At 36.9% G+C, this 26,566-nt stretch overlaps 1 protein-coding gene across 2 annotated transcripts in view; it reads left to right on the top strand.

Annotated features, from left to right (window-relative positions):
• Nucleotides 1–26,566, top strand: part of RPA1 (replication protein A1) — a 69,971-nt gene that overhangs the window by 9,000 nt on the left and 34,405 nt on the right. For both annotated transcript variants that reach the window (XM_017651614.3, XM_017651613.3), the window contains exons 2-4: nt 11,960–12,010; nt 13,334–13,412; nt 14,061–14,169. In XM_017651614.3, coding sequence (XP_017507103.2) covers nt 11,960–12,010; nt 13,334–13,412; nt 14,061–14,169 — 239 coding nt within the window. The remainder of the gene's footprint in view (nt 1–11,959; nt 12,011–13,333; nt 13,413–14,060; nt 14,170–26,566) is intronic.

Genomic DNA, 26,566 nt, shown 5'->3' with positions numbered 1-26,566 from the left:
CATTCTTCTGGTTTCTTCTGGTGGAAGCTTATATAATTGATTTTGGACATTTTTTTCTTCTCTAAATTTAAGAACCTAAAGGTATAATTTGCTCTTTAAGCATTGCTATAGTTACATAGTACAAATTTAGATTGCATTTTCATTTTGTTAATCATACTTTCTAATTTCTCTTGTGATTTCTTCTTAAACAGATGGGTTTACTGTTAACTTCCAAGTATTTGTAGGTTTTCTAGATAGCACATTGTTACTGATTTCTAGTTTAATTCCAGTGTGGTCAGACCTACCCTGTATGAATTCAGTCTTTTAACATTTATTGAGACTTCTTTTATTGCCTTACATATGGACTATCTTGATGGAAATGTTCCAGGTGCATTTAAAAGAATGTGTATTCTGTAATTGTTAGGTGATCTAATTAGGTCAAGTTGATCTATAGTTTAATCTGTTTTATTCTTCTATATATTTTTGGCTATTTGCCCTGTCAATTACTGAGAAGAATGTTGAAACCACCAACTATAATCTAGAATTTGTCTATTTCTCCTTTTAATTCTGTCAGTTTTTGCTTCATGTGTTTTGAAACTCTTGTTGTTAGGTGCGCACACTTACTGTGTCTCTTTCAGGAATCAACCCTATTATTATTATAAAATGTCCTTTTTTATCCCTGGTGATAACATTCCTTGTCCTGAAGTCTACTTTGCCTGCTGTTAATGATACATCTTTGTCCAATGTTTTATTTTTAACTTGGCTTGTTATATTTGAAGTGCATTTTTTGTAAACAGCAAATAATTAGGTCTTGTTCATTATGGCAGGTTCTGCCTTTTAATTGAACCATTTACACTTAATATAATTAAATGTTTGAGTTTAAGTTTTTCTTTTTGCTACTTGTTTTCTATTTGTCCCATCTGCTTTTTGTTGTTTTTTTCTTCCTTTTTAGCTTTTCCTGACTTTTGGATTATTTCAGTATTTTATATGATTCAATTAAAAAATTTTTTAATTAAGGTATTATTGATATACACTCTTATTAAGGTTTCACATGAAAAAAACAATGTGGTTACTACATTCATGCATCCATATTATCAACTCCCCACCCATACCCCAATGCGGGCACTGTCCATCAGTGTAGTAAGGTACCACAGATTCACTGCTTGCCTTCTCTGTGCTTCACTGTTTTCCCCGTGACCCCTCACACCATGTGTTCTAAACATAATACCCCGCAATCCCCATCTTCCTCCTTCCTGACTCACCCTCCCACACCACTCCCTTTTGGTAACCGCTAGTCCCTTCTTGGAGTCTGTGAGTCTGTGCCTGTTTTGTTCCTTCAGTTTTGCTTCATTGTTATACTCCATAAATGAGAGAAATGATTTGGCATTTGTCTTTCTCTGCCTGGCTTATCTCACTGAGCATAATGTCCTCCAGCTCAATCCATGTTGTTGCAAATGGTAGGATTTGTTTCTTATGGCTGAATAGTATTCCATTGTGTATATGTACCGCCTCTTTCTCCATTCATCTGCTGATGGACACTTAGGTTGCTTCCATTTCTTGGCTATTGTAAATAGTGCTGCAATAAACATAGGGGTGCATATGTCTTTTTGAGTCTGAGAAGTAGTATTCTTTGGGTATATTCCAAGGAGTAGAATTCCTGTATCAAATGGTATTTCTATTTTTAGTTTTTTGAGGAACCTCCATATTGCTTTCCACAATGGTTGAACTAGTTTACATTCCCACCAGCAGTGTAGGAGGGTTCCCCTTTCTCTGTATACTCGACAGCATTTGTTGTTCTTACTCTTTTCGATGCTGGCCATCCTTACTGGTGTGAGATGATATCTCATTGTGGTTTTAATTTGCATTTCCCTGATGATTAGTAATGTGGAGCATCCTTTCACGTGCCTGTTGACCATCTGAATTTCTTCTTTGGAGAATTGTCGCTTCATATCCTCTGCCCATTTTTTAATTGGGTTAGTTACTTTTTGAGTGTTGAGGTGTATGAGTTCTTTATATATTTTAGATGTTAACCCCTTGTCAGATAGGTCATTTACAAATATATTCTCCCATACTGTAGGATGCCTTTTTGTTCTATTGATGGTGTCCTTTGCCATACAGAAAACTTTTTAGTTTGATGTAGTACCATGTGTTCATTTTTGCTTTTGTTTCCCTTGCTCAAGGAGATGCATTCAGAAAGAAGTTGCTCATGCTTATATTCAGGAGCCTGTGTTGTCTTATAAGAGTTTTGTAGTTTCTTGACTTACATTAAGGTCTTTGATCCATTTCAAGTTTACTTTTATGTATGGGGTTAAACAATAATCCAGTTTCATTCTCTTGCATGTAACTGTCCAGTTTTGCCAACACCAGTTGTTGAAGAGGCTGTCATTTCCCCATTGTATGTCCATGGCTCCTTTATTGTATATTAAGTGACCATGTATGGTTGGGTTTATATCAGGGCTGTCTAGTCTATTCCATTGGTCTATGGGTCTGTTCTTGTGCTTGTACCAAATTGTCTTGATTACTGTGGCTTTGTAGTAGAGCTTGAAGTTGGTGAACATAATCCCCCCATCTTTATTCTTCCTTCTCAGGATTGCTTTGGCTATTCGAGGTCTTTTGTGGTTCCATATGAATTTTAGAACGATTTTCTCTAGTGTGTTGAAGAATGCTGTTGGTATTTTGATAGGAATTGCATTGAATCTGTAGATTGCTTTAGGCAGGATGACCATTTTGACAATATTAGTTCTTCCTGTCCGTGAGCACGGGATGTATTTCTGTTTATTGGTATCTTCTTTAATTCCTCTCATGAGTGTCTTTTAGTTTTCAGGATATAGGTCTTTCACTTCCTTGGTTAAGTTTATTCCTAGGTATTTTATTCTTTTTGATGCAACTGTGAATCGAATTGTTTTCCTGATTTCTCTTTCTGCTAGTTCATCATTAGTGTATAGGAATGCAACAGATTTCTGTGTATTAATTTTGTATCCCACAGCTTTGCTGAATTCAGTTATTAGATCTAGTAGTCTGTAGGGTTTTTATGTACAATATCATGTCATCTGCAAATAGGGACACAGTAACTTCTTCTTTGCCAATCTGGATGCCTTTTATTTCTTTGTGTTGTCTGATTGCCATGGCTAGGGCCTCCAGTACTATGTTGAATAGAAGTGAGGAGAGTGGGCATCCTTGTCTTGTTCCCTATCTTAAAGGAAAAGCTTTCAGCTTCTTGCTGTTAAGTATACTGTTGGCTGTGGGTTTGTCATATATGGTCTTTATTATGTTGAGGTACTTGCCCTCTATACCCATTTTGTTTAGAGTTTTTATCATGAATGGATGTTGAATTTTGTCAAATGCTTTTTCAGCATCTATGGAGATGATCATGTGGTTTTTGACCTTCTTTTTGTTGATGTGATGTACTATGTTGATGGATTTTCAAATGTTATACCATCCTTGCATCCCTGGAATAAATCTGACTTGACCATGATGGGTGATCTTTTTTATCTGTTTTTGAATTTGGTTTGCTAATATTTTGGTGAGTATTTTTGCATCTTATGTTTATCAGGGATATTGGTCTGTAATTTTCTTTTTTTGTGGTGTCTTTGCCTGGTTTTGCTAATAGAGTGATGCTGGCCTCATAGAATGAGTTTTGAAGTATTCCCTCTTCTACTCTTTGTGAAACTTTAAGGAGGAGGATGGGTATTGGATCCTCACTAAATGTTTGATAAAATTCAGCGGTGAAGTCATCTGGTGCAGGGGTTTTGTTCTTAGGTAGTATTTGGATTACCAATCCAATTTCCTTGCTGGTAATTGGTCTGTTCAGATTTTCTGTTTCTTTCTGGGTCAGCCTTGGAAGGTTGTATTTTTGTAGAAAGTTGTCCATTTCTTCTAGGTTATCCAGTTTGTTAGCATGTAATTTTTCATAGTATTCTCTAATAATTCTTTGCATTTCTGTGGTGTCTGTCAGGTTTTTTCCTTTCTCATTTCTGATTCTGTTTATGTGTGTAGACTCTCTTCTTTTCTTGGTAAGTCTGGCTAGGGGTTTATCCTGTTTATTTTCTCGAAGAACCAGCTCTTGCTTTCATTGATTCTTTCTATTATTTTAGTCTTCTCGATTTTATTTATTTCTGCTCTAATCTTTATTATGTCCCTCTTTCTACTGACTTTGGGCCTCATTTGTTCTTTTTCTGATTTCGTTAATTGTGGGTTTAGACTGCTCATATGGGATTGTTCTTCTTTCCTGAGGCAGGCGCTGTATTGCAATATACTTTCCTCTTAGCACTGCCTTTGCTATGTCCCACAGATTTTGTGGAGTTGAATTATTATTGTCATTTGTCTCAGTATATTGCTTGATCTCTGTTTTTATTTGGTCATTGGTCCTTTGGTTATTTAGGAGCATGTTGTGAAGCCTCCATGTGTTTGTGGGATTTTTCATTTTCTTTGCATAATTTATTTCTAGTTCCATACATTTGTGGTCTGAGAAACAGGTTGGTACAATTTCAATGTTTTTGAATTTACTGAGGCTCTTTTTGTGTCCTAGTATATGATCTATTCTTGAAAATGTTCCATGTGTGCTTGAGAAGAAAGTGTACTCTGCTGCTTTGGGGTGTAGAATTCTGTAGATATCTGTTAGGTCCATCTGTTCTTATGTGTTGTTCAGTGCCTCTGTGTCCTTACTTATCTTCTGTCTGCTTGATCTGTCCTTCAGAGTGAGTGGAGTGTTGAACTCTCCTAGAATGAATGCATTGCATTCTATTTCCCCTTTTAATTCTGTTAGTATTTGTTTCACATATGTACGTGCTCCTGTGTTGGTCCCATAGATATTTTTAATGGTTATATCTTCTTGTTGGATTGACCCCTTAATTAATCATTATGTAATGTCCTTTTTTGTCTCTTGTGACTTTCTTTGTTTTGAAGTCTATTTTGTCTAATACAAGTACTGCAACTCCTGCTTTTTTCTCCCTATTAGTTGCATGAAATATCTTTTTCCATCCCTTCACTTTTAGTCTGTGTATGTCTTTGGGTTTAAAGTGAGTCTCTTGTAGGCAGCATATAGATGGGTCTTGTTTTTTTATCCATTTAGTCACTCAGTGTCTTTTGATTGGTGCATTCAGTCCATTTTACATTTAAGGTGATTATTGATAGGTATGAACTTATTGCCATTGCAGGCTTTAGATTCGTGGTTACCAAAGGTTGAAGGTTAACTTCCTTCCTAAGAGTCCAACTTAACTCACTTAATATGCTATTACAAACACAATCTAAAGGTTCTTTTTTTCTCCTCCTTTTTCTTATTCCTCCATTCTTTATATATTAGGTATCATATTCTGTACTCTTTGTTTATCTCTTGATTGACTTTGGGGATAGTTGATTTAATTTTGCATTTGCTTAGTAATTAACTGTTCTACTTTCTTTACTATGGTTTTATTACCTCTAGTGACAGCTATTAATCCTTAGGAACATTTCCATCTATAGCCATCCCTCCAAAATACACTGTAGAGATGGTTTGTGGGAGGTAAATTCTCTCAGCTTTTGCTTCTCTGAAAATTGTTTAATCCGTCCTTGAAATTTAAATGACCGTCTTTCAGGATAAAGTATTCTTGGTTCCAGGCCCTTCTGCTTCATTGCATTAAATACATCATGCCACTCCCTTCTGGCCTGTAAGGTTTCTGCTGAGAAGTCTGATGATAGCCTGATGGGCTTTCCTTTGTATGTGACCTTATTTCTTATTTTCACAATAATCTGTCCTTGTCCTTGATCTTTGCCATTTTAATTACTATATGTCTTGGTGTTGTCTTCCTTGAGTCCCTTGTGTTGGGAGATCTGTGAACCTCCATGGTCTGAGAGACTATCTCCTTCCCCAGATTGGGGAAGTTTTCAGCAATTACCTTCTCAAAGACACTTCTACCCCTTTTTCTCTCTCTTCTTCTGGTACCCCTATAATGCAAATATTTTTCCGTTAGGATTGATTACACAGTACTCTCAATATTCTTTCATTCTTAGAAATCCTTTTTTCTCTCTGTGCCTCAGCTTCTTTGTATTCCTCTTCATTACTTTCTTTTTCATTTATTGTCTCCTCCACCATATCTAATCTGCTTTTAATACCCTCCATTGTGCTGTTCGGTGATTGGATCTCTGATTGGAATTCATTCCTGTGTTCTTGAATATTTTTCTGTACCTCCATGAGCATGTTAATGACTTTTATTTTGAAATGCCTTTCAGGAAGATTCATGAGGTCGATCTCATTTGAATCTTTCTCAGGTGTTGTATTCATAATTTTACTTTGAACCAGATTTCTTTGGCGTTTCATATATTGATAAACATATTTTTTTTTTCATTGAATTGAAATCTGGCCACAGATATGTTGTCAAAAAAGGAGTATTTTATAGCCTCTTCAAGCTTCTTTTTTGATCCTTGTGATAAGTATGATAAAAAATATGTATTTGGTCTTTGTCCAGTTCCTGGCACAGAGTTTCTAAAACCCATGGAATTTCCTAAGTGATAAGCATGGGAGGAGCTTATTTATAACAAACCCCTTTCCACCTTAACTGAGTTTACCTGAATGAGGTGACTTTTGGTGGACCGAAGGACGGCTTCAGGATGGGAACTGATTGCCCTGGAGCTAACCATGTAATTAGAAGGTGGGACTTTCAGCTGTTTCATCCTGCCACCCTCCTGGAAGAGAGGCTGGTAATGGAGCCAGTCACCCATGACCAGTGATTTGATCAGTTGTGCCTCTGTCATGGGGCCTTCATAAAAAGTCCTAAACAACAGGGCTCAGAGAGCTTCCAGGGTGATGAACACATCTGCATGCTGAGAGGGTCATGTACCCGACGCTCTATAGGGACAGACAGAATCTACTACGCTTGGGACCCTTCCAGACCTTGCCCTTATGTACCTCTTCATCTGGTTGTTTTGTATGATTTATCATATCATTTATAATGAACCAGTAGTACTAAGTAAAGTGTTCCCCTGAATTCTGTGAGCCTGAAGAGAGGATCATGAGAACTCCTCTAATTTGTAGCTAAGTCAAACAAGATTGTGGGTAACCTGGAGACACACTGCATGAAATTGGTGTCTGAAGTGGATGCGGAACAGTTTTGTGGGACTAAGCTCTTAACCTGTGAGGTCTCCACTATAGGATAGTTAGTGTCAGAATTTGATTGACTCATAGGACATCCAGTTGGTGTCCACAGAGTTGCTTCATGTGGAAAACCTACGCGTTTGGTGTCAGAAATGTTTGAGGAGAAAAAGTTTTCCTTTAATACTACATCAAAGCGCAACAAATGCTGGTTTCTTAAAGGTTAGTTGGAATGTAAATTGGTCCTTCTTGCATTTTGAATGGCTCTTTTAACTATGCATTATTTGTAATGTCATGCATTGGTCATTTAAAAATATTGGTTCATTGAATTATGCAGATCTTCTAAGGGGGTGATGTATTTTATTATATAACAAAAATTCACATGTATTGCCATCACTGCTGATTTAATCATAGAAGTCTGTTAAGTATGGGAAACTATAAATCTCATGGTTGGTGAATACAGGCTTTCAAAAGTTCTGATTTTTACTAGAACACTTACTGGTAACAAACATTATTAATTGTTTTCCTTGCAAACAGGCTCACTTTGCTTATTTATTTATTTATTTTTTTGAGAGGGCATCTCTCATATTTATTGATCAAATGGTTGTTAACAACAATAAAATTCAGTATAGGGGGGTCAATGCTCAATGTACAATCATTAATCCATCTCAAGCCTAATTCTCGTCAGTCTCCAATCTTCTGAAGCATAACGAACATCACTTTGCTTATTTTTGAGAAAATATCTACTAAATTGTCAAGTCTGAGTAATCAGTTTGTCATTTGCCCTTACAAGTAAAAATGATGTTCTGTGAAAAAAGTGTGGCTAGTGCAACTTGCAACTCAGTTGCACAAGTGCTTTTCCCTGGGGGGCAGCCTTGATTTAGTCTGCAGCAGAGGCACTCTGCTTACTTCCTCTCTTATTACATAGAACATTACAAAAACTTTACACTCAGGGGTGAATATTTAATGTAACAAATAATTTTACATCTTCATCAAGGTTTATTCTTTAGTGACCCCCCACCCCTCATGCATTTAACACAATGAAGAAATACAACTACTGCTGGTACAATAACTATGCTAAGGCGCTGGTAATTTTTACCTTCTGCCACTTTGCACCACCAGTGTACATGATAAACCGTGAGTTTCAGAAAGCAACTTAACACTTCGAATATTTCAGTAAAATTTGTGTTGGTTGTTAAGTATTAACATGAGAGAAGATCTTAGTGGACGATTAGTTGGTGCTGATACCAGATGAATACAAGCAAAGCAGCAAGTCCAGCTACATGAATAGATTTCATTCATTTGTAAGACAAAAGTAGAATTCTGCAGGAGATACTAACTCAGTCTTTATGATATATCTTGTTCTTTATTTCAACAAGTTGCTGTATCATTAAAAAGTGGCACTGCTGTGATTTCTCTTAGACTTTCATCCAGCAGATATTCATCAGTGTTAATAGTGTAAGGTTTCATTAGTCCTTCTGCCAATTTTTCATTGTACTGAGTGAATGAGAGTGAAAAGGGCAAAATCTTGTTTTTTATGATGAAAATAGTATTGAATTTATGGATCTCCTGAAAAGGTCTTGGGCCCACAGATTGCAATTTAAGAATTGCTGCTTCAGGGTTGTAGCATACATCTTTATGTCTACCTTCAAATAATATTTTGTGTAGTAATTTTTTATTAGATACTGGATATCAGGAATATTACAGTATTCAGTGTCTGGATTATGTGTATTTCTTTAAGGAGTACCAAGATGTTAATTTACTTGTGGATCAGCTGATCCCTTTGGGATTGAAGTGGTTCTAGAGCAGCTTTTACTTTAGGTCTAGTTTAGTCCTTTTTCTAAAGCATGGCCTTCCTGGGGTCTCTACTGAATGTACCAGATGTTTATTGAGTTCTCTCCACTCTGGTTTCTGGTTGGAACTCAAATGTATTCTAACCTGTGGGAGCTCCAGTAATTTTTAAGCTTATAGCTATCTAATACTTACTCTTTGCCTGGCCTTGTGGAGTCTCTTCAGTGCATGCACAATTCAGAATTCAGCTAAAGACTCAAGGGAACCCCTGTGTAGGTTATTGAAGCTCTTTGTTCATGTAGCTCCCTTCTCTCTGGTACTCTGCATCCAGAAGATCCAGCTAACTCACCTTCCTGATGTGTATTCAACAGGACTGCCATGTTCTTGGGTCCCCTTCCTTGTACTATGTTGTAAAAGTGCTTCTGTGCAAAAAGCCAGGGTGATGGTACAGCTCCCCTCCTTTGTTTCCCTTACAGGGATCACAATCTTGCTCTTTCTGTTGTCCAGTATTTGAAAATAGTTTATATATTTTTGTCCAGTTATTTAGTTTATGGTTGGAAGAGCTACTCTGGGATCATTTATTTCAGCAAGGCCAAAAGCAGAGATGAGGCAACCAATTTCAATTACTGTTAGTTTTTCTTACGGTTATCTTTAAATGATTGCTTAAAAAACAAACTAAAAGCCTGATTGATAATTATTTTGTTATTTTAGAAGTTACTTTTATAATTGCTAATAGAGTCATGAGGTTTAAAATTCAAAAAGTGTAAAAGAGGATGCAGTGCAAGGTCTGTCTCCCACATGTCCCCTACTCACCTAGATCCTCTCATTCTACAAAATAGGTATTAAGAATTTACCATACTTATTTATCTAATTTCCTAAAATGGTCATTATAGGGAAATTAATGTGCAGCTATGAATAATGAGTACCTATGTGATCCCAGTATTTTAGATGTACTAAGTGTATCCTTGTTGGTGAACATGTATCCTACTTTTATGATTTTATGATTTGCCCAAAGTGATAAAACTTAGATTGTCAAATGATAAGGTCCAAAAAAGTAATTTAATGTTATCTGTGTTCATTCCAAATACTAAACTGTAAAAATGTGTCATTTTTTTGTGTATGTACATATATATATATATTTTTAATTAAGGTATCATTGATACACAGTCTTATAAAGGCTTCACATGAGCAACATTGTGGTTACTGCATTCACCCATATTATCAAGTCACCCCCATACCCCATCGAAGTCACAGTCCATCAGTGTAGTAAGATGTCACAGAGTAACTGCTTGTCTTTTCCATGCTGCTTGTCTTTTCCATGCTACACTGTCTTCCCTGTGACCCCCCCCATACCATGTGTACCAATCATAATACCCCTCAATCGCCTTCTCCCTCCCTCCCTAACCTGCCCAACCCCTTTCCCTTTGCTAACTGCTAGTCCATTCTTGGAGTCTGTGAATCTGCTGCTGTTTTCTTCCTTCAGTTTTGCTTTGTTATACTCCACAAATGAGTGAAATCATTTGGTACTTGTCTTTCTCTGCCTTGCTTATTTCACTAAGCATGATACCCTCCAGCTCCATCCATGTTGTTGCGAATAGTAAGATTTGTTTTTTTCTTACAGCTGAATATTTCTTCTATTGTATTCTTATTGCTAAACAATAATATTCCATTGTGTATATGTACCACATCTTTATCCATTCATCTACAGCAACTTAGGTTGCTTCCCTATCTTGGCTATTGTAAATAGTGCTGCAATAAACATAGGGGTGCATATGTCTTTTTGAATCTGGGATCTTGTTTTCTTCAGGTAAATTCCTAGGAGTGGAATTCCTGGGTCAAATTTCTATTTTTAGTTATTTCTATTTTTATTTTTTATTTAAAGTATCATTGATATACACTGTTATGAAGGTTTCACAAGAAAAACAATGTGGTTATTACATTCACCCTTATTATCGAGTACCCCCACATACCCCATTGTAGTCACTGCCATCAGTGTAGTAAGATGCCACAGAGTCCCTGTTTGTCTTCTTTGAGCTGCACTGTCTTCCCCGTGACCTCACACGCACCATGTGTACCAGTCATGATACCCCACAATCCTCTTCTCCCTCTCTCCCCACCCGCCTTCTCCCACCTCTCCCCTACCTCTCCCCTTTGGTAACCACTAGTCCCTTCTTGGAGTCTGTGAATCTGCCACTATTTTATTCCTTCAGTTTTGCTTCGTTGTTATACTCCACAAATGAGGGAAATCATTTGGTATTTGTCTTTATCTGGCTGACTTATTTCACTGTGAGCATAATACCCTCTAGCTCCATCCATGTTGCAAATGGTAGGATTTGTTTCTTTCTTATGGCTGAATAGTATTCCATTGTGTATATTTACCACCTCTTCTTTATCCATTCATCTACTGATGGACACTTAGTTTGCTTCCATATCTTGGCTATTGTAAATAGTGCTATGATAAACATAGGGGTGCATATGTCCTTTTTATTCTGAGAATTTGTTTTCTTTGGGTAAATTCCAAGGAGTGGAATTCCTGGGTCAAGTGGTATTTCTATTTTTAGTTTTTTGAGGAACCTCCCGATTGATGATTGAACTAGCTAGCTTACATTCCCACCAGCAGTGTACGAGGGTTCTCGCATCCTCGTCAGCATTTGTTGTTCCTAATCTTTTCTTATGTTGGCCATCCTTACTGGTGTGAGGTGATATCTCATTGTGGTTTTAATTTGCACTTTCCTGATAACTAGCGATGTGGAGCATCTTTTCATTTTTCCTGTTGGCCATCTGAATTTCTTCTTTGGAGAAATGTCTGTTCAGATGCTCTGCCCATTTTTTAATAAGGTTATTTGCTTTTTGGGTGTTGAGGCATGTGAGTTCTTTATATATTTTAGATGTTAACCCCTTATTGGATATGTCATTAACATATATTCTCCCTATTGTAGGATGCCTTCTTGTTCTCCTGATGGTGTCCTTTGCTGTACAAAAGCTTTTCAGTTTGATGTAGTCCCATTTGTTACTTTTTGCTTTTGTTTCCCTTGCCCAAGGAGATGTGTTTAGGAAAAAAATATGTCAAATTTTAATCGTGATTTGAATGCTTATCTCACAGTCTGTTATTAACTCTTTCAGGCCATTATGCAACAGGGAGATACATCAATAAAACCCATTCTCCAAGTCATTGTAAGTACCAAGATGTCTATTTTGTGTCAGACATTTTTTAAACTTACATGTAATTATAAATACATTTAATGAAGGACGTACAGGTTTGTCCACACTAGGAAATCATCTCTGTCATCACCAAAAATAGGCTAGTCCATGTTGTAACCCTGAGACAGGAACCAGACTTTTTTTTTTAATACTATGTTACCCTTGGAGGTCAGATTTGAGACTTTCCCTTTCTGTTTTTTCCACAACTGATGGGACTATAGTTGCATCATCGCTACTGCTTCCTTCCTTGTCTTCCTGCCCTAGGGTTTGTTTTGCTTAAATGGGCCTTCCATATGACCTCCAGAGAGATTTACCTGAAATGAATTTGTCTGCTTAAAATTCTTCATTAACCCTATCATTCATTCAAGAGGTTCTCAAATTTTAGTCAGAATTTTTAAAAAATCAGTAGAAGCAGAATCCTGGGTCATGCCTGCAGATTCTGAAGTCAGGAGGCCTAATGGTCTCCGTGTCCCCGACTCACTGTCAGTGATCTTAAGGCTCTGTTTATGTGTTTCACTTCCCTCAGAGAGCTACCTCTGATTTCCTTCAAGTTGAGAAAAATGTCTTGGCTCTGCCTCCTAATCATTGTGTGCACACCTATCTTTTTTTTTTTTTTTTTTTTTTGGTATTAATATACAGTCACATGAGCAACATTGTGGTTTCTAGATTCCCCCTATTATCAAGGCCCCACCACATACCCCATTACAGTCACTGTCCATCAGTGTAGTAAGATGCTGTAGAATCACTACTTGTCTTCTCTGTGCTATACTGCCTTCCCTGTGCCCTCCCCTACATTATGTGTGCTAATTGTAATGCCCCTTATTCCCCTTATCCCTCCCTCCCCACCCTCCCCACCCTCCCCAGTCCCTTACCCTTTGGCAACTGTTAGTCCATTCTTGGGTTCTGGTGTGCACACCTATCTTAAGTCTCTCTGCTTCTGTCTTCACCCCAGTTGTAGGCCCCTTCAAGGCAAGGATTTTTTGTTTTGTTTTTGTTTTTTGTATTTTTAGGCAGTCACAGTACCTTGCATATATTAGATGTCTTGTTACATGTTTTTAAAAATTGATTTTCAACTAAATTTGAATTGGAGAGAGAATACAAGAGTAATATTAGTAAAGAGAGGTTCAGAGAATCATCAAGTCCAGTTTTCTTTTACTTGGCTAGGTGTCAAGAGAATGGGCAAGCAGTTTAGTTTGTGTTGAACTAATGGCAAATCCACTCTCCTGCCATTTAGGTTTACTTATCCCTGGGGACTGGGCAGACAGTCTTGCTAATGAAACAACTTTTCTATTCTAGAACATCCGTCCTATTACTACAGGAAATAGTCCACCCCGTTATCGACTGCTTATGAGTGATGGATTGAACACTCTATCCTGTAAGTATGATGTATAAATCTAGGAATTTGTATTTAAATAATAAAATAACACCCAACATTTTCATTGGAATAATGTGGGACATTCCAGAAATCTACATTTGCTTGGCTCTGTACTTCATTGAGACAGAATTACAGCTGGGAGAGAGCATTCTAACAATAGACTATAGGAAAGCTGCCACTTGGCTTAATTGTCTCTTAACTGGTGCTCTGTTTTCTTTGATTAATTTCCCTCAGGATGATACTGACATTAAATGAATATGATGGGTTAACTGTCCTATACTTGCTTTTTGGGGTTTTATTTCTGTGTTGGAAGCTTTAAAAGGGAGAAAGGTGAGAATATGCAGAGTAATATGCTTGCTACTTCTAGTCACAAGGTGAAGGACCTAGAAAAGATTTTTTAGTCTTTGTCATGAAACCTGAATGATGGGAAAAATGATTTGGGGCACTTTAAGAAATACCTTCCAGAGTAGCAACAGATGATTAATGCACAGCAAATTACGCTGTTTTTTCCTATGCAGAGTTTCGGTAGTTTTAATTTCAGGGACATATTTAAGGCATTGTTTTCCTTTTCTAGTACAGGTATGATCAGCTCTCATACTGTCATGAATGAAATGTTTTGGAGACTAAAGTAATCTCTGTGCTTTTCAGCTTTCATGTTGGCAACACAGTTGAACTGTCTTGTTGAGAAAGAACGATTGTCAAGCAACTGTATTTGCCAGGTTAACCGATTTATTGTTAACACTCTGAAAGATGGAAGGTATGTGCTATATTTTTTTCTGTTTTATTGTGTTGTGAAATAGGGTCTAATTTTTGAACAGAGAAGTTCATTGGATGACAGAATTCAGTTAGTAATAAAAAAAACAAATGAGCTTTCAGCTAAGAAGTTGAGTTCTGAACTCAGGTGACAAAAACATGACACCAAAAGGAGAGAAATATGGAAATAAATTGACAGCTTCAGAACAGGAGGATAAAGCAGAATGCAGAACTTTTCTTATATGTAATATTTCCTAATGCATTATTTTTAGGATTTTTTCTTTTACAGTTAATACTTTATTCACCCAATATAGAGTATGTTAAGTACCTATAAGGTGCTACATGCCAGAGATACAATGGTGAACAGAACTGCTAATTTACTCCTGGGTAGCCATCGCTAAAATATGACCTTTTTTGTTAGGGAGAGGCTTTATGTTCCACCTTTCTCATAAGTTGCTTTTTTACAATTATAAAGCACAACCAAAACACATAAGGAGCAAATAACAGGCATCCCCATCTTAACAAGCATGTATCAATATATTATATTATTACCTGTACATTTCTGGATAGCCTTTTTGATTTATATTTGTTTGATATCATTATCCTTTTAACTTTCAATCTTTTTCATTATGAGTTTTGAATGTCTTTTTTATAAATAGCATATAGTTTTAGAATTCACTTTTGAGATTTGATTGGTTAATTTAGTCTGCTTAATTTATTACTGACTTTTTCCCCCTAAATTTTGTGTTTTAACCATGTTCTTGCTTTACTTTTCTGTTGTCTGCCTTGAATTGATCAAACTTCCTTAATTATCTTTTTTCCCCCTTCTACTGCTTTGGACGTTTTATCTTCTGTGTGTGTTTTCTTTGTGGGTACTCTCACATTTAAAAAAAATCCATATTTGAATTAACAAAAATTCTAAAATAGGTCAGTATTTTTATCTTCCTTACAAATAAAACAAAGGTCTTAAAATGATCTGTTTTCAGTGTTTTAGTTCAACTTTGTCTTTATTCCCTCCAATCAGTATATTCTCTTACACAGTGCTTATTTAGATTTACCCATAGCTTGGTAGCTCACCTTTGCCTCCTTCGTCACACTTTTTCCTTCTAAGTTCAATTTCCATTTTCCTGAAGAATATCTTTTAGTGCTCTTAGGGGGAAAGTTTGTGGATGGTAAAAATATCTGTCATCTAAAAATGTCTATATTTGACTCTCAGTTAAACTAATTTAGTTAAGTATAGAATTCTAGATTAACAGTTATATATTTCTCTATATCATGTAGTAGTATCTTTACCCTGATAGAATTTTTTGTTCTTGCCATTAATGTTTTGTAAAACAATTTTAGTATACAGGTAATATGTATGTAAATTACAAAACTCACATTAACAAAAAGAAAAATAACTATAATCCCACTGCCTAGAAAAAACTATTGTAAACATTTTATTGTATATTCTTCCATATTTTTTCTATGAATATATTTAATGAATATCTATTTTCCTTAAGAAAAGTTTCATAGTAAATATGGTTTTGTAATACCCTTTTTTAACTTTGAGGTTATCTTTTTTACTAGTCCCTAGATATGCCTGTATGTCAGGTATTACTTAGAATTACTTATGAATTTACCATACTTTAGGTAACATTTAAATTATATGCAGCATTTCACTATTTAAAAATTTTCTTCAGTGTTTCTTTGAATATATCTGTAGCTCTGTCTTTGTATGTGTTCAGTATTTTTAGAGAATATGATTATTTTAATAATGATACATAATGTAATGGTTTCAAGCAATAATGCACAAAAGGTACAAAGAAGGGGAATACTGTTGAAAATTCACAGAACCAGAAATAACTGTATTGTCTTTTAGCATCATTCCAGGTATCTCACAGTGCAGACTTACCAGTAATTGGTGGATAGATATAAAATAATTTTTAGTGGAATGATAATATAAGTACTGTTTTTGCTGCCTTTCTTCCTGAATAATTCAGTCCAAAAGCCATTAGGTGAGGCCAGGCAAGGTAGGTGTGTACAGGGGAGGAGGTGGTGGTGGTAGCCTGGAATTGGGTGGGAGAGCCCAAATGAGGTGACGAGGATGTCTTTGTGGGCTGGGCACGTTGTAGGAGCCCAAGCAACTAAGGATAACATCCACGGGACAGAGGTGGCAGCAGCCAGTGTGGGTTGTCACAGCCTGAGTAGGGTGAGGCAGGAGTGTGTGTGACTGTTGGCAAGTGAGGAGTACCTTTCCGGAGGGAGAGGCGAGGAGGTACAGCAGGTTGTTGGAGACTGAACAGGGCGAAGAAGGGTCCAGCAGGGTAGCAGGCTGATTGTGCAGGGAGTGGCACGGCCCAGCACAAGGTGTTAGAGCCCAGGTGGAGAGGAGGGTGTATGTTTGTGACGGGGCAGTGGCCTGGAACTAGATGCTGGAACCCAGATTTTGGGAGGAGGTGTCCAGGCGTGCAGCAGTGGGGTGTGTTATATGTAGGGGGGATGATCTAATATATGAATGTATTGAGGGTAATAGGAGCAAGCCAAGGGAGATCGGCAATTTTGGATTGAAACTGGAGGTGTCAGAGTGAACTGAAGGGATATAAAGATTAGGTTGGTTTGGAGTTTTTAAATATATTCTATTTATTTTTTAAATAAAATTTATTTGACCCGGGAAAAAACAAACAAACATTAACTCATTTCTCCCAGCTCCCACCTGCCACCTCTGGCAACCACCAGTTGTCTCTGTATCTGTGAGCTTTATTCTTACTTTTTTTAGATTCTGCATGTAAGGCAAATCATACAGTATTTGTTTCTGTCTTACTTCTCACTTGCTTAGCTTAATGCCTTTGAGGTCCATCCATGTTGTCGCAAATGGCAAGATTTCACTTTCTTTTATGCCTGAATACTAGTCCACTGTGGTATATATACACCACAATTTTTTCATCCTTCATCCATTATTGGACACTTAGGTTGTTTTCATCCCTTGGCTATTGTAAATGGTGCTGCATTGAATGTCGGGGTACATAATTTGAGGTCGTGTTAGTTTTTGAGTTAGTGTTTTTACTTTCTTACAATAAATAAACAGAAGTGGAATTTCTGGGTTATATGATGGTTCTGTTTTTAATTTTTTGAGGATCCTCCATACTGTTTTCCACAGTGGCTGTGCCAGTTTACATTCCTACCAACAATACACAAGGATTCCCTTTTCTCCCTTATTTCTTGTTTTTTTTTGTAATAGCTGTTCCAACAGATGTGAGGTAATATCTCATTGTGGTTTTGATTTGCATTTCCCTGATGATTAGTGATGTTGAGCACCTTTCTTTTTTTTTAATTAGTACACTTTATTTATTGGAGTGGTTTCAGTTCATAGGAAATTGAGCAGATAATACAGGGAATTGCCATGTATTCCTTGCCCGCCCCTGTCCCCCCATCCCCTCCCCACCTTTTCCTCTATCACTAATATCTTGGTTTAGGGTGACACATGTTGCACCTGATAAACTGACACATTATTATTAATGTGGTCCGCATTAAGGGTCACTCTGTGTGCTGTGCATTCTGTGAGTTTGGACAAATGCACATACTGGATAACTGCTAAAAGTCCTCTGTGCTCTGCATTTAGCACCTTTTGATGTACCTGTTGGCTATGTGTATGTTGTCTTTGGAAAAATGTTTACTCAGATATGGTTTGTGTATGTGTATACATAATGTGTATGTGTGTGTATTCCCTAAATCTGTCTACTGAGAGGGTTTTGGAACAGCAACCACCCCAATAACTATGAGTCTCCTTAGGATCCAGATAACTGCTTTCTGAGAGTGCCAGTTTATACTAAGAGGAACCAGGGTTCCTTGAATGGTGGTTTATTATAGGCTTGGAAATTACACATGAGCCTGGAACATTTTAATGTGCCAGAAGATAGAGAAGTGCTCACAAGAAGACCCTGTCAAAAGTACAGAGAAACTGGCTTTCTGAGTGTTACACTTGCCAAAAGTAGGGCAAATTAAAAATCTACATAAATGAAACTAGTAAGATTGCAACCTATTGGATAAAATAGGAATTTGTAAGTCCATACTGAATAAATGAACACATGGGGAGAACAGAAAGTTTTTTCTTACAGTACAGTACCATCTAACAAATGTAGAAGGAATGATAGAATTAGGAAATACCATTTGGTAACCATCATGGTATTAATTCATGCAGGGAACATCAATAGGTGCTGTATAGGTTCCCTGAGGCTGCTGTGACAAACTACCACAAATAGTGGTTTAAAACAACAGGAATTCTTCTCTCTGTAGGTCAGAAGTTGAAATTGGTTTCATTGGGCTGAAATCACGGAGTTGGCAGTGCTGACTCTGGAAGACATGGGAGAATCCAATCTCTGCCAGTGGTCGCTGGCCTTATTGGGCTTATTGCTGTGTCACTCCAGTCTCTGCTTCCATGGTCGCCCTGCTGCCTTCTCGTCTGTCTGTGTCAGATCTGGCTCCCTATGTGTACATGTGATTGCTTTTAGGGCCCATCAGATGGTCCAGGGTAACCTTGATGTTTCAATCCTTAAATTAATCACATTGCAAAGTCCCTTTTTGCCAGATAAGGTAACATTCACAGGTTCCAGGGATTAGGAAGTGGATATCTTTGGGGGGTTGTTCAGCTAACCATAGATGCTGAAACAAGTGGGTGAAAGTTTGATGAGGAACAAGTTATTCATTGGTTGAAGCACTTCCCCACAACGTAACTATTAATTATGAAAGGAAAAGAGTCAATTTTACAGTGGAGAAACCTGGCAAGTAGCACCTTAGTGATTGACCTTAACATTACCTGTAGTGGGACAAATAGAAATCGTGTATTAGCTGACTGGTTGCAATGAAAAGAACAGCATCACTACTCGTAATTTCTTGCCAAAGGTGCATAATCTGTATCCTATCATGAGGAAGCCTTAGTAAATTGAAGTTCAGTCTACAAAATAACTGGCCTCTGATTTTTAAATCTCAAGCATAAAAGTAAAAGACTGAGAAACTGTTACAGATTGAAGGAGTCTAAGAAGATTTAATTAAGTATAACAAGTGAACCTGAATTGGATCCTTATGCTCTTAGGGACATCATTGAGGCAATTGAAACTTGAATGAGTTCTGTGGTATAGGTGGAGGTATTTATGTTTTAAATTCAATAATTCCACTAGTTATATCTCAATGCCAGTTCTTATTTTTTATTGTTGTTCTGGCAAATGGTATGCCCTTTCAGTCTGGAGACTCAGTTCTTTATTTTTGATGAAATTTTCTGTGTGTTATTCCTTAATGTTGTTTTCTATTTCATCTGAGTTTCAGTTTTTTCTTATGCTATGGATAATTTTGTTGTTCATGTTTTCAGTTTGCCTTAGTCCTTTTTCTAATGCATGCCTTGGATTAACTCAAGATTTTCCAACATAATAATAGTTGAGTATTTAGCTTTTTCTGTTTCTTGATGTTTATAAATAAAGAATTAGATGTACTTTTGTTCTCCATCTTTTCCTTAACTTCTCAAGCTCCCTTCTCAATCTCTTGTTTTATCTCATCTTTTGACTTTAGTTTTATTTATTTTTATTTTTAATTTTTTTATTAAGGTATCATTGATATACATTCTTATGAAGGTTTCACATGAAAAACATTGTGGTTGCTACATTACCCATATCAAGTCCTCCCCATGCCCCATTGAAGTCACTATCCATCAGTGTAGTAAGATGCCACAGACTGACTTTAGTTTCATTGAATGTAGTCTTAATTATTTTGCAAACCACTCTTGGGAAGTACTACTCACTTTCTTGTCTTATGTGTTCTTATAAATTGGATTGTTTAATTGTCCCTGCCTCCTCTGTTGCTTTTATTTTTATACTGTGTCGTGTGTTGCCATGTTATTTTTTATTTTTACCTTGTTCATGTTTAATGTGGACAATTCGGTCCAGACTTCATATTTGCTCTGACGTAGTCTAAGCTAGGTACATTTCCTTGCCAGCCTTCAACTTGGGACCTGTTATCTTCCACTCCAGGCTCCCTTTGAGTGCTTGAGTAGTGCTTTCTATCCACTTTTCTGTCCTCTAGGGCATGCTTATGGGGGAGGGTGGAGAGCTTTGCAAGGGTTGAGTACAAAAACTTGGACTTCATTCTTTTCAGTCTCCCAGGGGCTTTGCCTTATTCCACCACCTTCTTTCCTGCCCCTGCTGAGAACCTGTGTGTGTATGTCTAAGTTTATTTACTCCTTACCTTTTTGATGGTCATTAGGTTTACTCCAAACAGGACTTTAGCAAACATCCTTCTACATTTATCTTCACCTGCTCATGCTATTATTTCTGAAGAGTAGATAACTAGAATTAGAATTGTTGGGGTCAAAGGACATCTGTTGTAAAAAGTATACCAATTAATGTACTTACGAACTTTAAGTAAGCGTGCCTGTTTCTGAATAGGCAAATTCATAGAAATAAATTAGTGGTTTCTGGTGTGTGGGAATGGCTACTGTTGGGCACAGGGTTACTTTGTGAGGTGATAGAAATGTTCTGTGTGATTCTTGTACAACTCTGTGACTATACTAAAAACCACTGAATTATGTTTTTAAAGGGTGAACTTTAGGGTATGTGAATGATATCAGTAGGCTGTTATTATTTTTTTTTAAGTATCTGTTGTCTCTTAACTTTGTCAACATACTAGATATTACTGATTTTTAAAGCTAATTGCCAATCATCATTTTAACTTAAATTTCCCTTTTAGTAAGGTCTGGTGTCTTCATATATTATTTGCATTTCTTCTCTGAAGAGAAGCTTTTTATTTTATATACTTGTCCTTTTTTTTTTTTTTGGTGGAAGCTCTTTGTAAACTAGAGATATTCATTAACTCTTTGTTAGCTCTTTAGATATTTTATCCCACTTTATCGTTATCTATGGTGTTTCTTATATGGAATTAAAGGGTTTTTTAAGAATTCAGTCAAATTTGTCCATTTTTTCCTTTATTTATGGTTTCTAAACTTTGTATCTTGCATAGGAAGCTTCCAGACTAGGTTATAATATTTTTTAGTTCTTCAGAAACTTGTGTGGATTTATTAAATAGACTTTAGTTCATCTGAATTTCATTTTGTTTACAAGGGTTGAGAGGAATTTAGCTTAATTTTTCCAAATGGATAGCCCATATCTTGGAAGGTGGACAGGTCCCACTAAGGAGTTAGATTTTATTTTATTTTATTATTTTTTTATTAGGGTATCATTGATATTCACTCTTATGAAGAGTTCACATGAAAAACATTGTGGTTACTACATTCATCCATATTATCAAGTCCGCCCCATTGAAGTCACTACATCAGTGTAGTAAGATGCCACAGAGTTACTACTTATCTTCTCTGTGCTACACTGTCTTCCCTGTGACCCCACCCATACCATGTGCAACAATCATGATACCCCACAATCCCCTTCTCCCTCCCTCCCCACCTACCTTGCCCCACCCTTCCCCTTTGATAACCGCTAGTCCCTTCTTGGAGTTTGTGAGTCTGCTGCTGTTTTGTTCCTTCAGTTTTCCTTCGTTGTTATACTCCACAGATGAGGGAAATCATTTGGTACTTGTCTTTCTCTGCTTGGCTTATTTCATTGAGCATAATACCCTCTACCTCCATCCATGTTGTTGCAAATGGTAGGATTAGTTTTCTTCTTATGGCTGAATAGTATTCCATTGTATATATGTACCACCTCTTCTCTTTCCATTCATCTACTGATGGACACTTAGGTTGCTTCCATATCTTGGCTATGGTAAATAGTGCTGCAATAAATACAGGGGTGCATGTCTTTTTGAATCTGAGAACTTGTTTTCTTTGGGTAAATTCCTAGAAGGAGTATTCCCAGGTCAAATGGTGTTTTCTATTTTTAGTTTTTTGAGGAACCTTCCCATTGATTTTCACAATGGTTGAACTAGTTTACATTCCTACCAGCAGTGTAGGAGGGTTCCCCTTTCTTGCATCCTTGCCAGCATTTGTTGTTCGTAGTCTTTTCGATGTTGGCCATCCTTACTGGTATGAGGTGATATCTCATGGTGGTTTAATTTGCATTTCCCTGATGATTAGTGATGTGGAGCATCTTTTCATGTGCCTGTTGGCCATCTGAATTTCTTTGAAGAATTGTCTGTTCATATCCTCTGCCCATTTTTTAATAGGGTTATTTGCTTTTTGGGTGTTGAGGTGTGTGAGTTCTTTATATATTTTGGATGTTAACCCCTTATTGGATATTCCACTTACAACTATATTCTCCCATACTGTAGGATGCCTTTTGGTTCTATTGATGGTGTCCTTTGCTGTACAGAATCTTTTTAGTTTGATGTAGTCCCATTTATTACTTTTTGCTTTTGTTTCCCTTGCCCGAGGAGATATGTTCGGGAAAAAGTTGCTCACATTCATATTCAAGAGATTTTTGCCTATGTTTTCTTCTAAGAGTTTTATGGTTTCATGACTTACATTCAGGTCTTTGATCCATTTTGAGTTTACTTTTGTGTATGGAGTTAGACAGTAATCCAGTTTCATTCTCTTACATGTAGCTGTTCAGTTCTGCCAACACTAGTTGTTGAAGAGGCTGTCATTTCCCCATTGTATATCCATGGCTCCTTTATCATATATTAATTGACCATATATGTGTGGGTTTATATCTGGGCTCTCTAGTCTGTTCCACTGATCTATGGGTCTGTTCTTGTGCCACTACCAAATTGTCTTGATTACTGTGGCTTTGTAGTAGAGTTGGAAGTTGGGGAGCATAATTCCCCCCAGCTTTATTCTTCCTTCTCAGGATGCTTTGGCTATTTGGGGTCTTCTGTGGTTCCATATGAGTTTTAGAACTATTTGCTCTAGTTTGTTGAAGAATGCCATTGGTATTTTGATAGGGATTGCATTGAATCTGTAGATTGCTTTAGGCAGGGTGGCCATTTTGACAGTATTAATTCTTCCTAGCCATGAGCACAGGATGTATTTCCATTTATTGGTATCTTCCTTAATTTCTCTCATGAGTGTCTTGTAGTTTTCAGGGTATAGGTCTTTCACTTCCTTGGTTAAGTGTATTTCTAGGTATTTTATTCTTCTTTATACAGTTGTAAATGGAATTGTTTTCCTGATTTCTGTCTGCTAGTTCATTGTTAGTATATAGGAATGCAAAAGATTTCTGTGTATTGATTTTGTATCCTGCAACTTTGCTGAATTCATTTATTAGTTCTAGTAGCTCTGGGGTGGATTCTTTAGGGTTTTTTTATGTACAATATCATATCATATGCAAACAGTGACAGTTTAACTTCTCCCTTACCAATCTGGATGCCTTTTATTTCTTTGTGTTGTCTGATTGCCATGGCTAGGACCTCCAGAACTATGTTGAATAAAAGTGGAAAGTGGGCATCTTGTCTTGTTCCCAAACAGCTTCTTGCTGTTAAGTATGATATTGGCTGTGTATTTGTCACATATGACCTTTATTATGTTGAAGTACTTGCCTTCTGTACCCATTTTTTTTTTTGAGACGGCATCTCTCATATTTATTGATCAAATGGTTGTTAGCAACAATAAAATTCTGTATAGGGGATTCAATGCACAATCATTAATCAACTCCAAGCCTAATTCTCAACAGTCTCCAATCTTCTGAAGCATAACGAACAAGTTCTTACATGGTGAACAAGTTCTTATATAGTGAATAAGTTCTTACATGGTGAACAGTGCAAGGGCAGTCATATCACAGAAACTTTCAGTTTTGATCACTCATCATGAACTATAAACAGTCAAGTCAGATATGATTATTTGTTTAATTTTTATACTTGATTTATATGAGAATCCCACATTTCTCCCTTATTATTATTATTATTATTTTTAAATAAAATGCTGAAGTGGTAGGTAGATGCAAGATAAAAGGTAGAAAACATAATTTGTGCTGTAAGAGGGCAAATGTAGATGATCAGGTCTGTGCCTATAGACTAAGTATTAATACAAGCTAGACAAGGACAACAAAACATCCATGGATGCAGAAGATTTCTCTGAAAACAGGGTGGGTGAGGTTCTAAGCCTCACCTCTGTTGATCCCCAATTTCTCACCTGATGGCCCCCCTGCGACTGTGCCTGTCTTAGGTTGTTCCTCCCTTGAGGAATCTTACCCGTCTCTGGCTAACCAGTCATCTTCCGGGGTCATACAGGGAAATGTAAAGTTGTTAAGTGAGAGAGAACCTCTGTACCCATTTTGTTTATAGAGTTTTTATCATGAATAGATGTTGAATTTTGTCAAATGCTTTTTCAGCATATATGGAGATGATCATGTGCTTTTTGTTCATGTGGTGGATGATGTTGATGGATTTTTGAATATTCTACCATCCTTGCATCTCTGGAATAAATCCTACTGGATCATGATGCTCTTTTTGATGTATTTTTTAATTCATTTTTGCTAATGTTTTATTGACTTTTTGCATGTGTTCATCAGGGATATTGGTCTGTAATTTTCTTTTTTTGTGGTGTCTGCTTGATTTTGGTATTAGAGTGATGCTGGCCTCAGAGAATGAATTTGGAAGTATTCCCTCTTCTACTTTTTGGAAAACTTTAAGGAGGATGGGTATTAGGTCTTCACTAAATGTTTGATTAAATTCAGCAGTGAAGCCATCTGGTCCAAGGATATTGTTCTTAGGTAATTTTTTGATTACCAGTTCAATTTCATTGCTGGTAATTGGTCTGTTCAGATTTTCTGTTTCTTCCTTGGTCAGCCTTGGAAGGTTGTATTTTTTTAGAAAGTTGTCCATTTCTTCTAGGTCATCCAGTTTGTTAGCATATAATTTTTGATAGTATTCTCTAATAATTCTTTGTATTTCTGTGGTGTCCATAGTGATTTTTCCTTTCTCATTTCTGATTCTGTTTATGTGAGTAGACTCTCTTTTTTTCTTGATAAGTCTGGCCAAGGGTTTATGTATTTTGTCTATTTTCTCAAAGAACCAGCTCTTACTTTCATTGATTCTTTCTATTGTTTATTCTTCTCAATTATATTTATTTATGCTTTGATCTTTATTATTTCCCTCCTTCTACTGACTTTGGGCTTCGTTCTTTCTTCTGTTTGTTTTTCTTTTCCTGAGGTAGACCTATAGTGCAATATACTTCCCTCAGCATAGCATTCGCTGTGTCCCACAGATTTTGCTGTGTTGAGTTATTGTCATTCGTCTCCATATATTGCTTAATCTTTGTTTTTATTTGATTGTTGTTCCATTGATTATTTAGGAACATGTGAAGCCTCCATGTGTTTGTGGGATTTTTCATTTTCTTTGTGTAATTTATTTCTAGTTTCATACCTTTGTGGTCTGAGAAGCTTATTGGTACAGTTTCAATGTTTTTGAATTTACTGCGGTTCTTTTTGTGTCCTAGTATATGATCTATTCTTGAAAATGTTCCTTTTGTACTTGAGAAGAATGTGTATCCTGCTGCTTTTGGGTGTAGAGTTCTATAGATGTCTGTTAGGTCCATCTGTTCTAATATGTTTTTCAGTGCCTCTATCTCCTGACTTATTTTCTGTCCAGTTCATCTGTCCTTTGGAGTGATTGGTGTTTTGAAATCTCCTAAAATGAATGCATTGCATTCTATTTCCCCCTTTAATTCTGTTAGTATTTGTTTCACATATGTAGATGCTCCTGTGTTGTGTGCATAGATATTTATAAGGTTATATCCTCCTGTTGGACTGACCCCTTTATCATTATGTAATGTCCTTCTTTGTCTCTTGTTACTTTCTTTGTTTTGAAGTCTATTTTGTCTGATACAAGTACTGTAACTCCTGCTTTTTTCTCCCTATTAGTTGCATGACCTATCTTTTTCCATCCCTTCAGTTTTAGTCTATGTATGTCTTTGGGTTTAAAGTGAGTCTCTTGTAGGCAGCATACAGACAGCTCTTGTTTTATCTTTGCCATTTTAATTATTTTATGTTTTGGTGTTGTCTTCCTTGGGTTCCTTGTGTTGGGAGATCTGTGCACCTCCTTGGCCTGAGAGACTATCTTCTTCCTCAGATTGGGGAAGTTTTCAGCCATTACCTTTCAAAGACACTTTCTATCCCTTTTCTCTTCTTCTTCTGGTACCCCTATAATGCAAATATTGTTTGTTTGGATTGGTCACACAGTTCTCTCAATATTCTTTGATTCATAGAGATTCGGTGGGGGCAACTGGTTTATGAGCTGGTGCTGGCCTATGAGCTGGTGCTGGCCACGAGGAAGACAGCCTGAATATCACAGTGGGGGGCCTCATAGCTGCATTGCCAGCCAGGGGAATGGAGCACTTGAAGCTCCTGAAAGTTCCCAACCTGCTGGGCAGAGTGCTCTCGGACAATTTTGTCCACCTGTCTTTTCTCCTGAGCAGCAAGCTCTGTGCAATCCTTGCCTTTTTAGCAGCCCTCTCACTGTTAGGAAGTCTCTCAGACTGCCCACCCTTCTTT

This window comes from Manis javanica, chromosome 4, assembly GCF_040802235.1.
Source record: "Manis javanica isolate MJ-LG chromosome 4, MJ_LKY, whole genome shotgun sequence".
Classification (NCBI taxonomy): domain Eukaryota; kingdom Metazoa; phylum Chordata; class Mammalia; order Pholidota; family Manidae; genus Manis; species Manis javanica.
The sequence above is the reverse complement of the archived record's forward strand: the minus strand, read 5'-3'. Positions and strand labels throughout refer to the sequence as shown.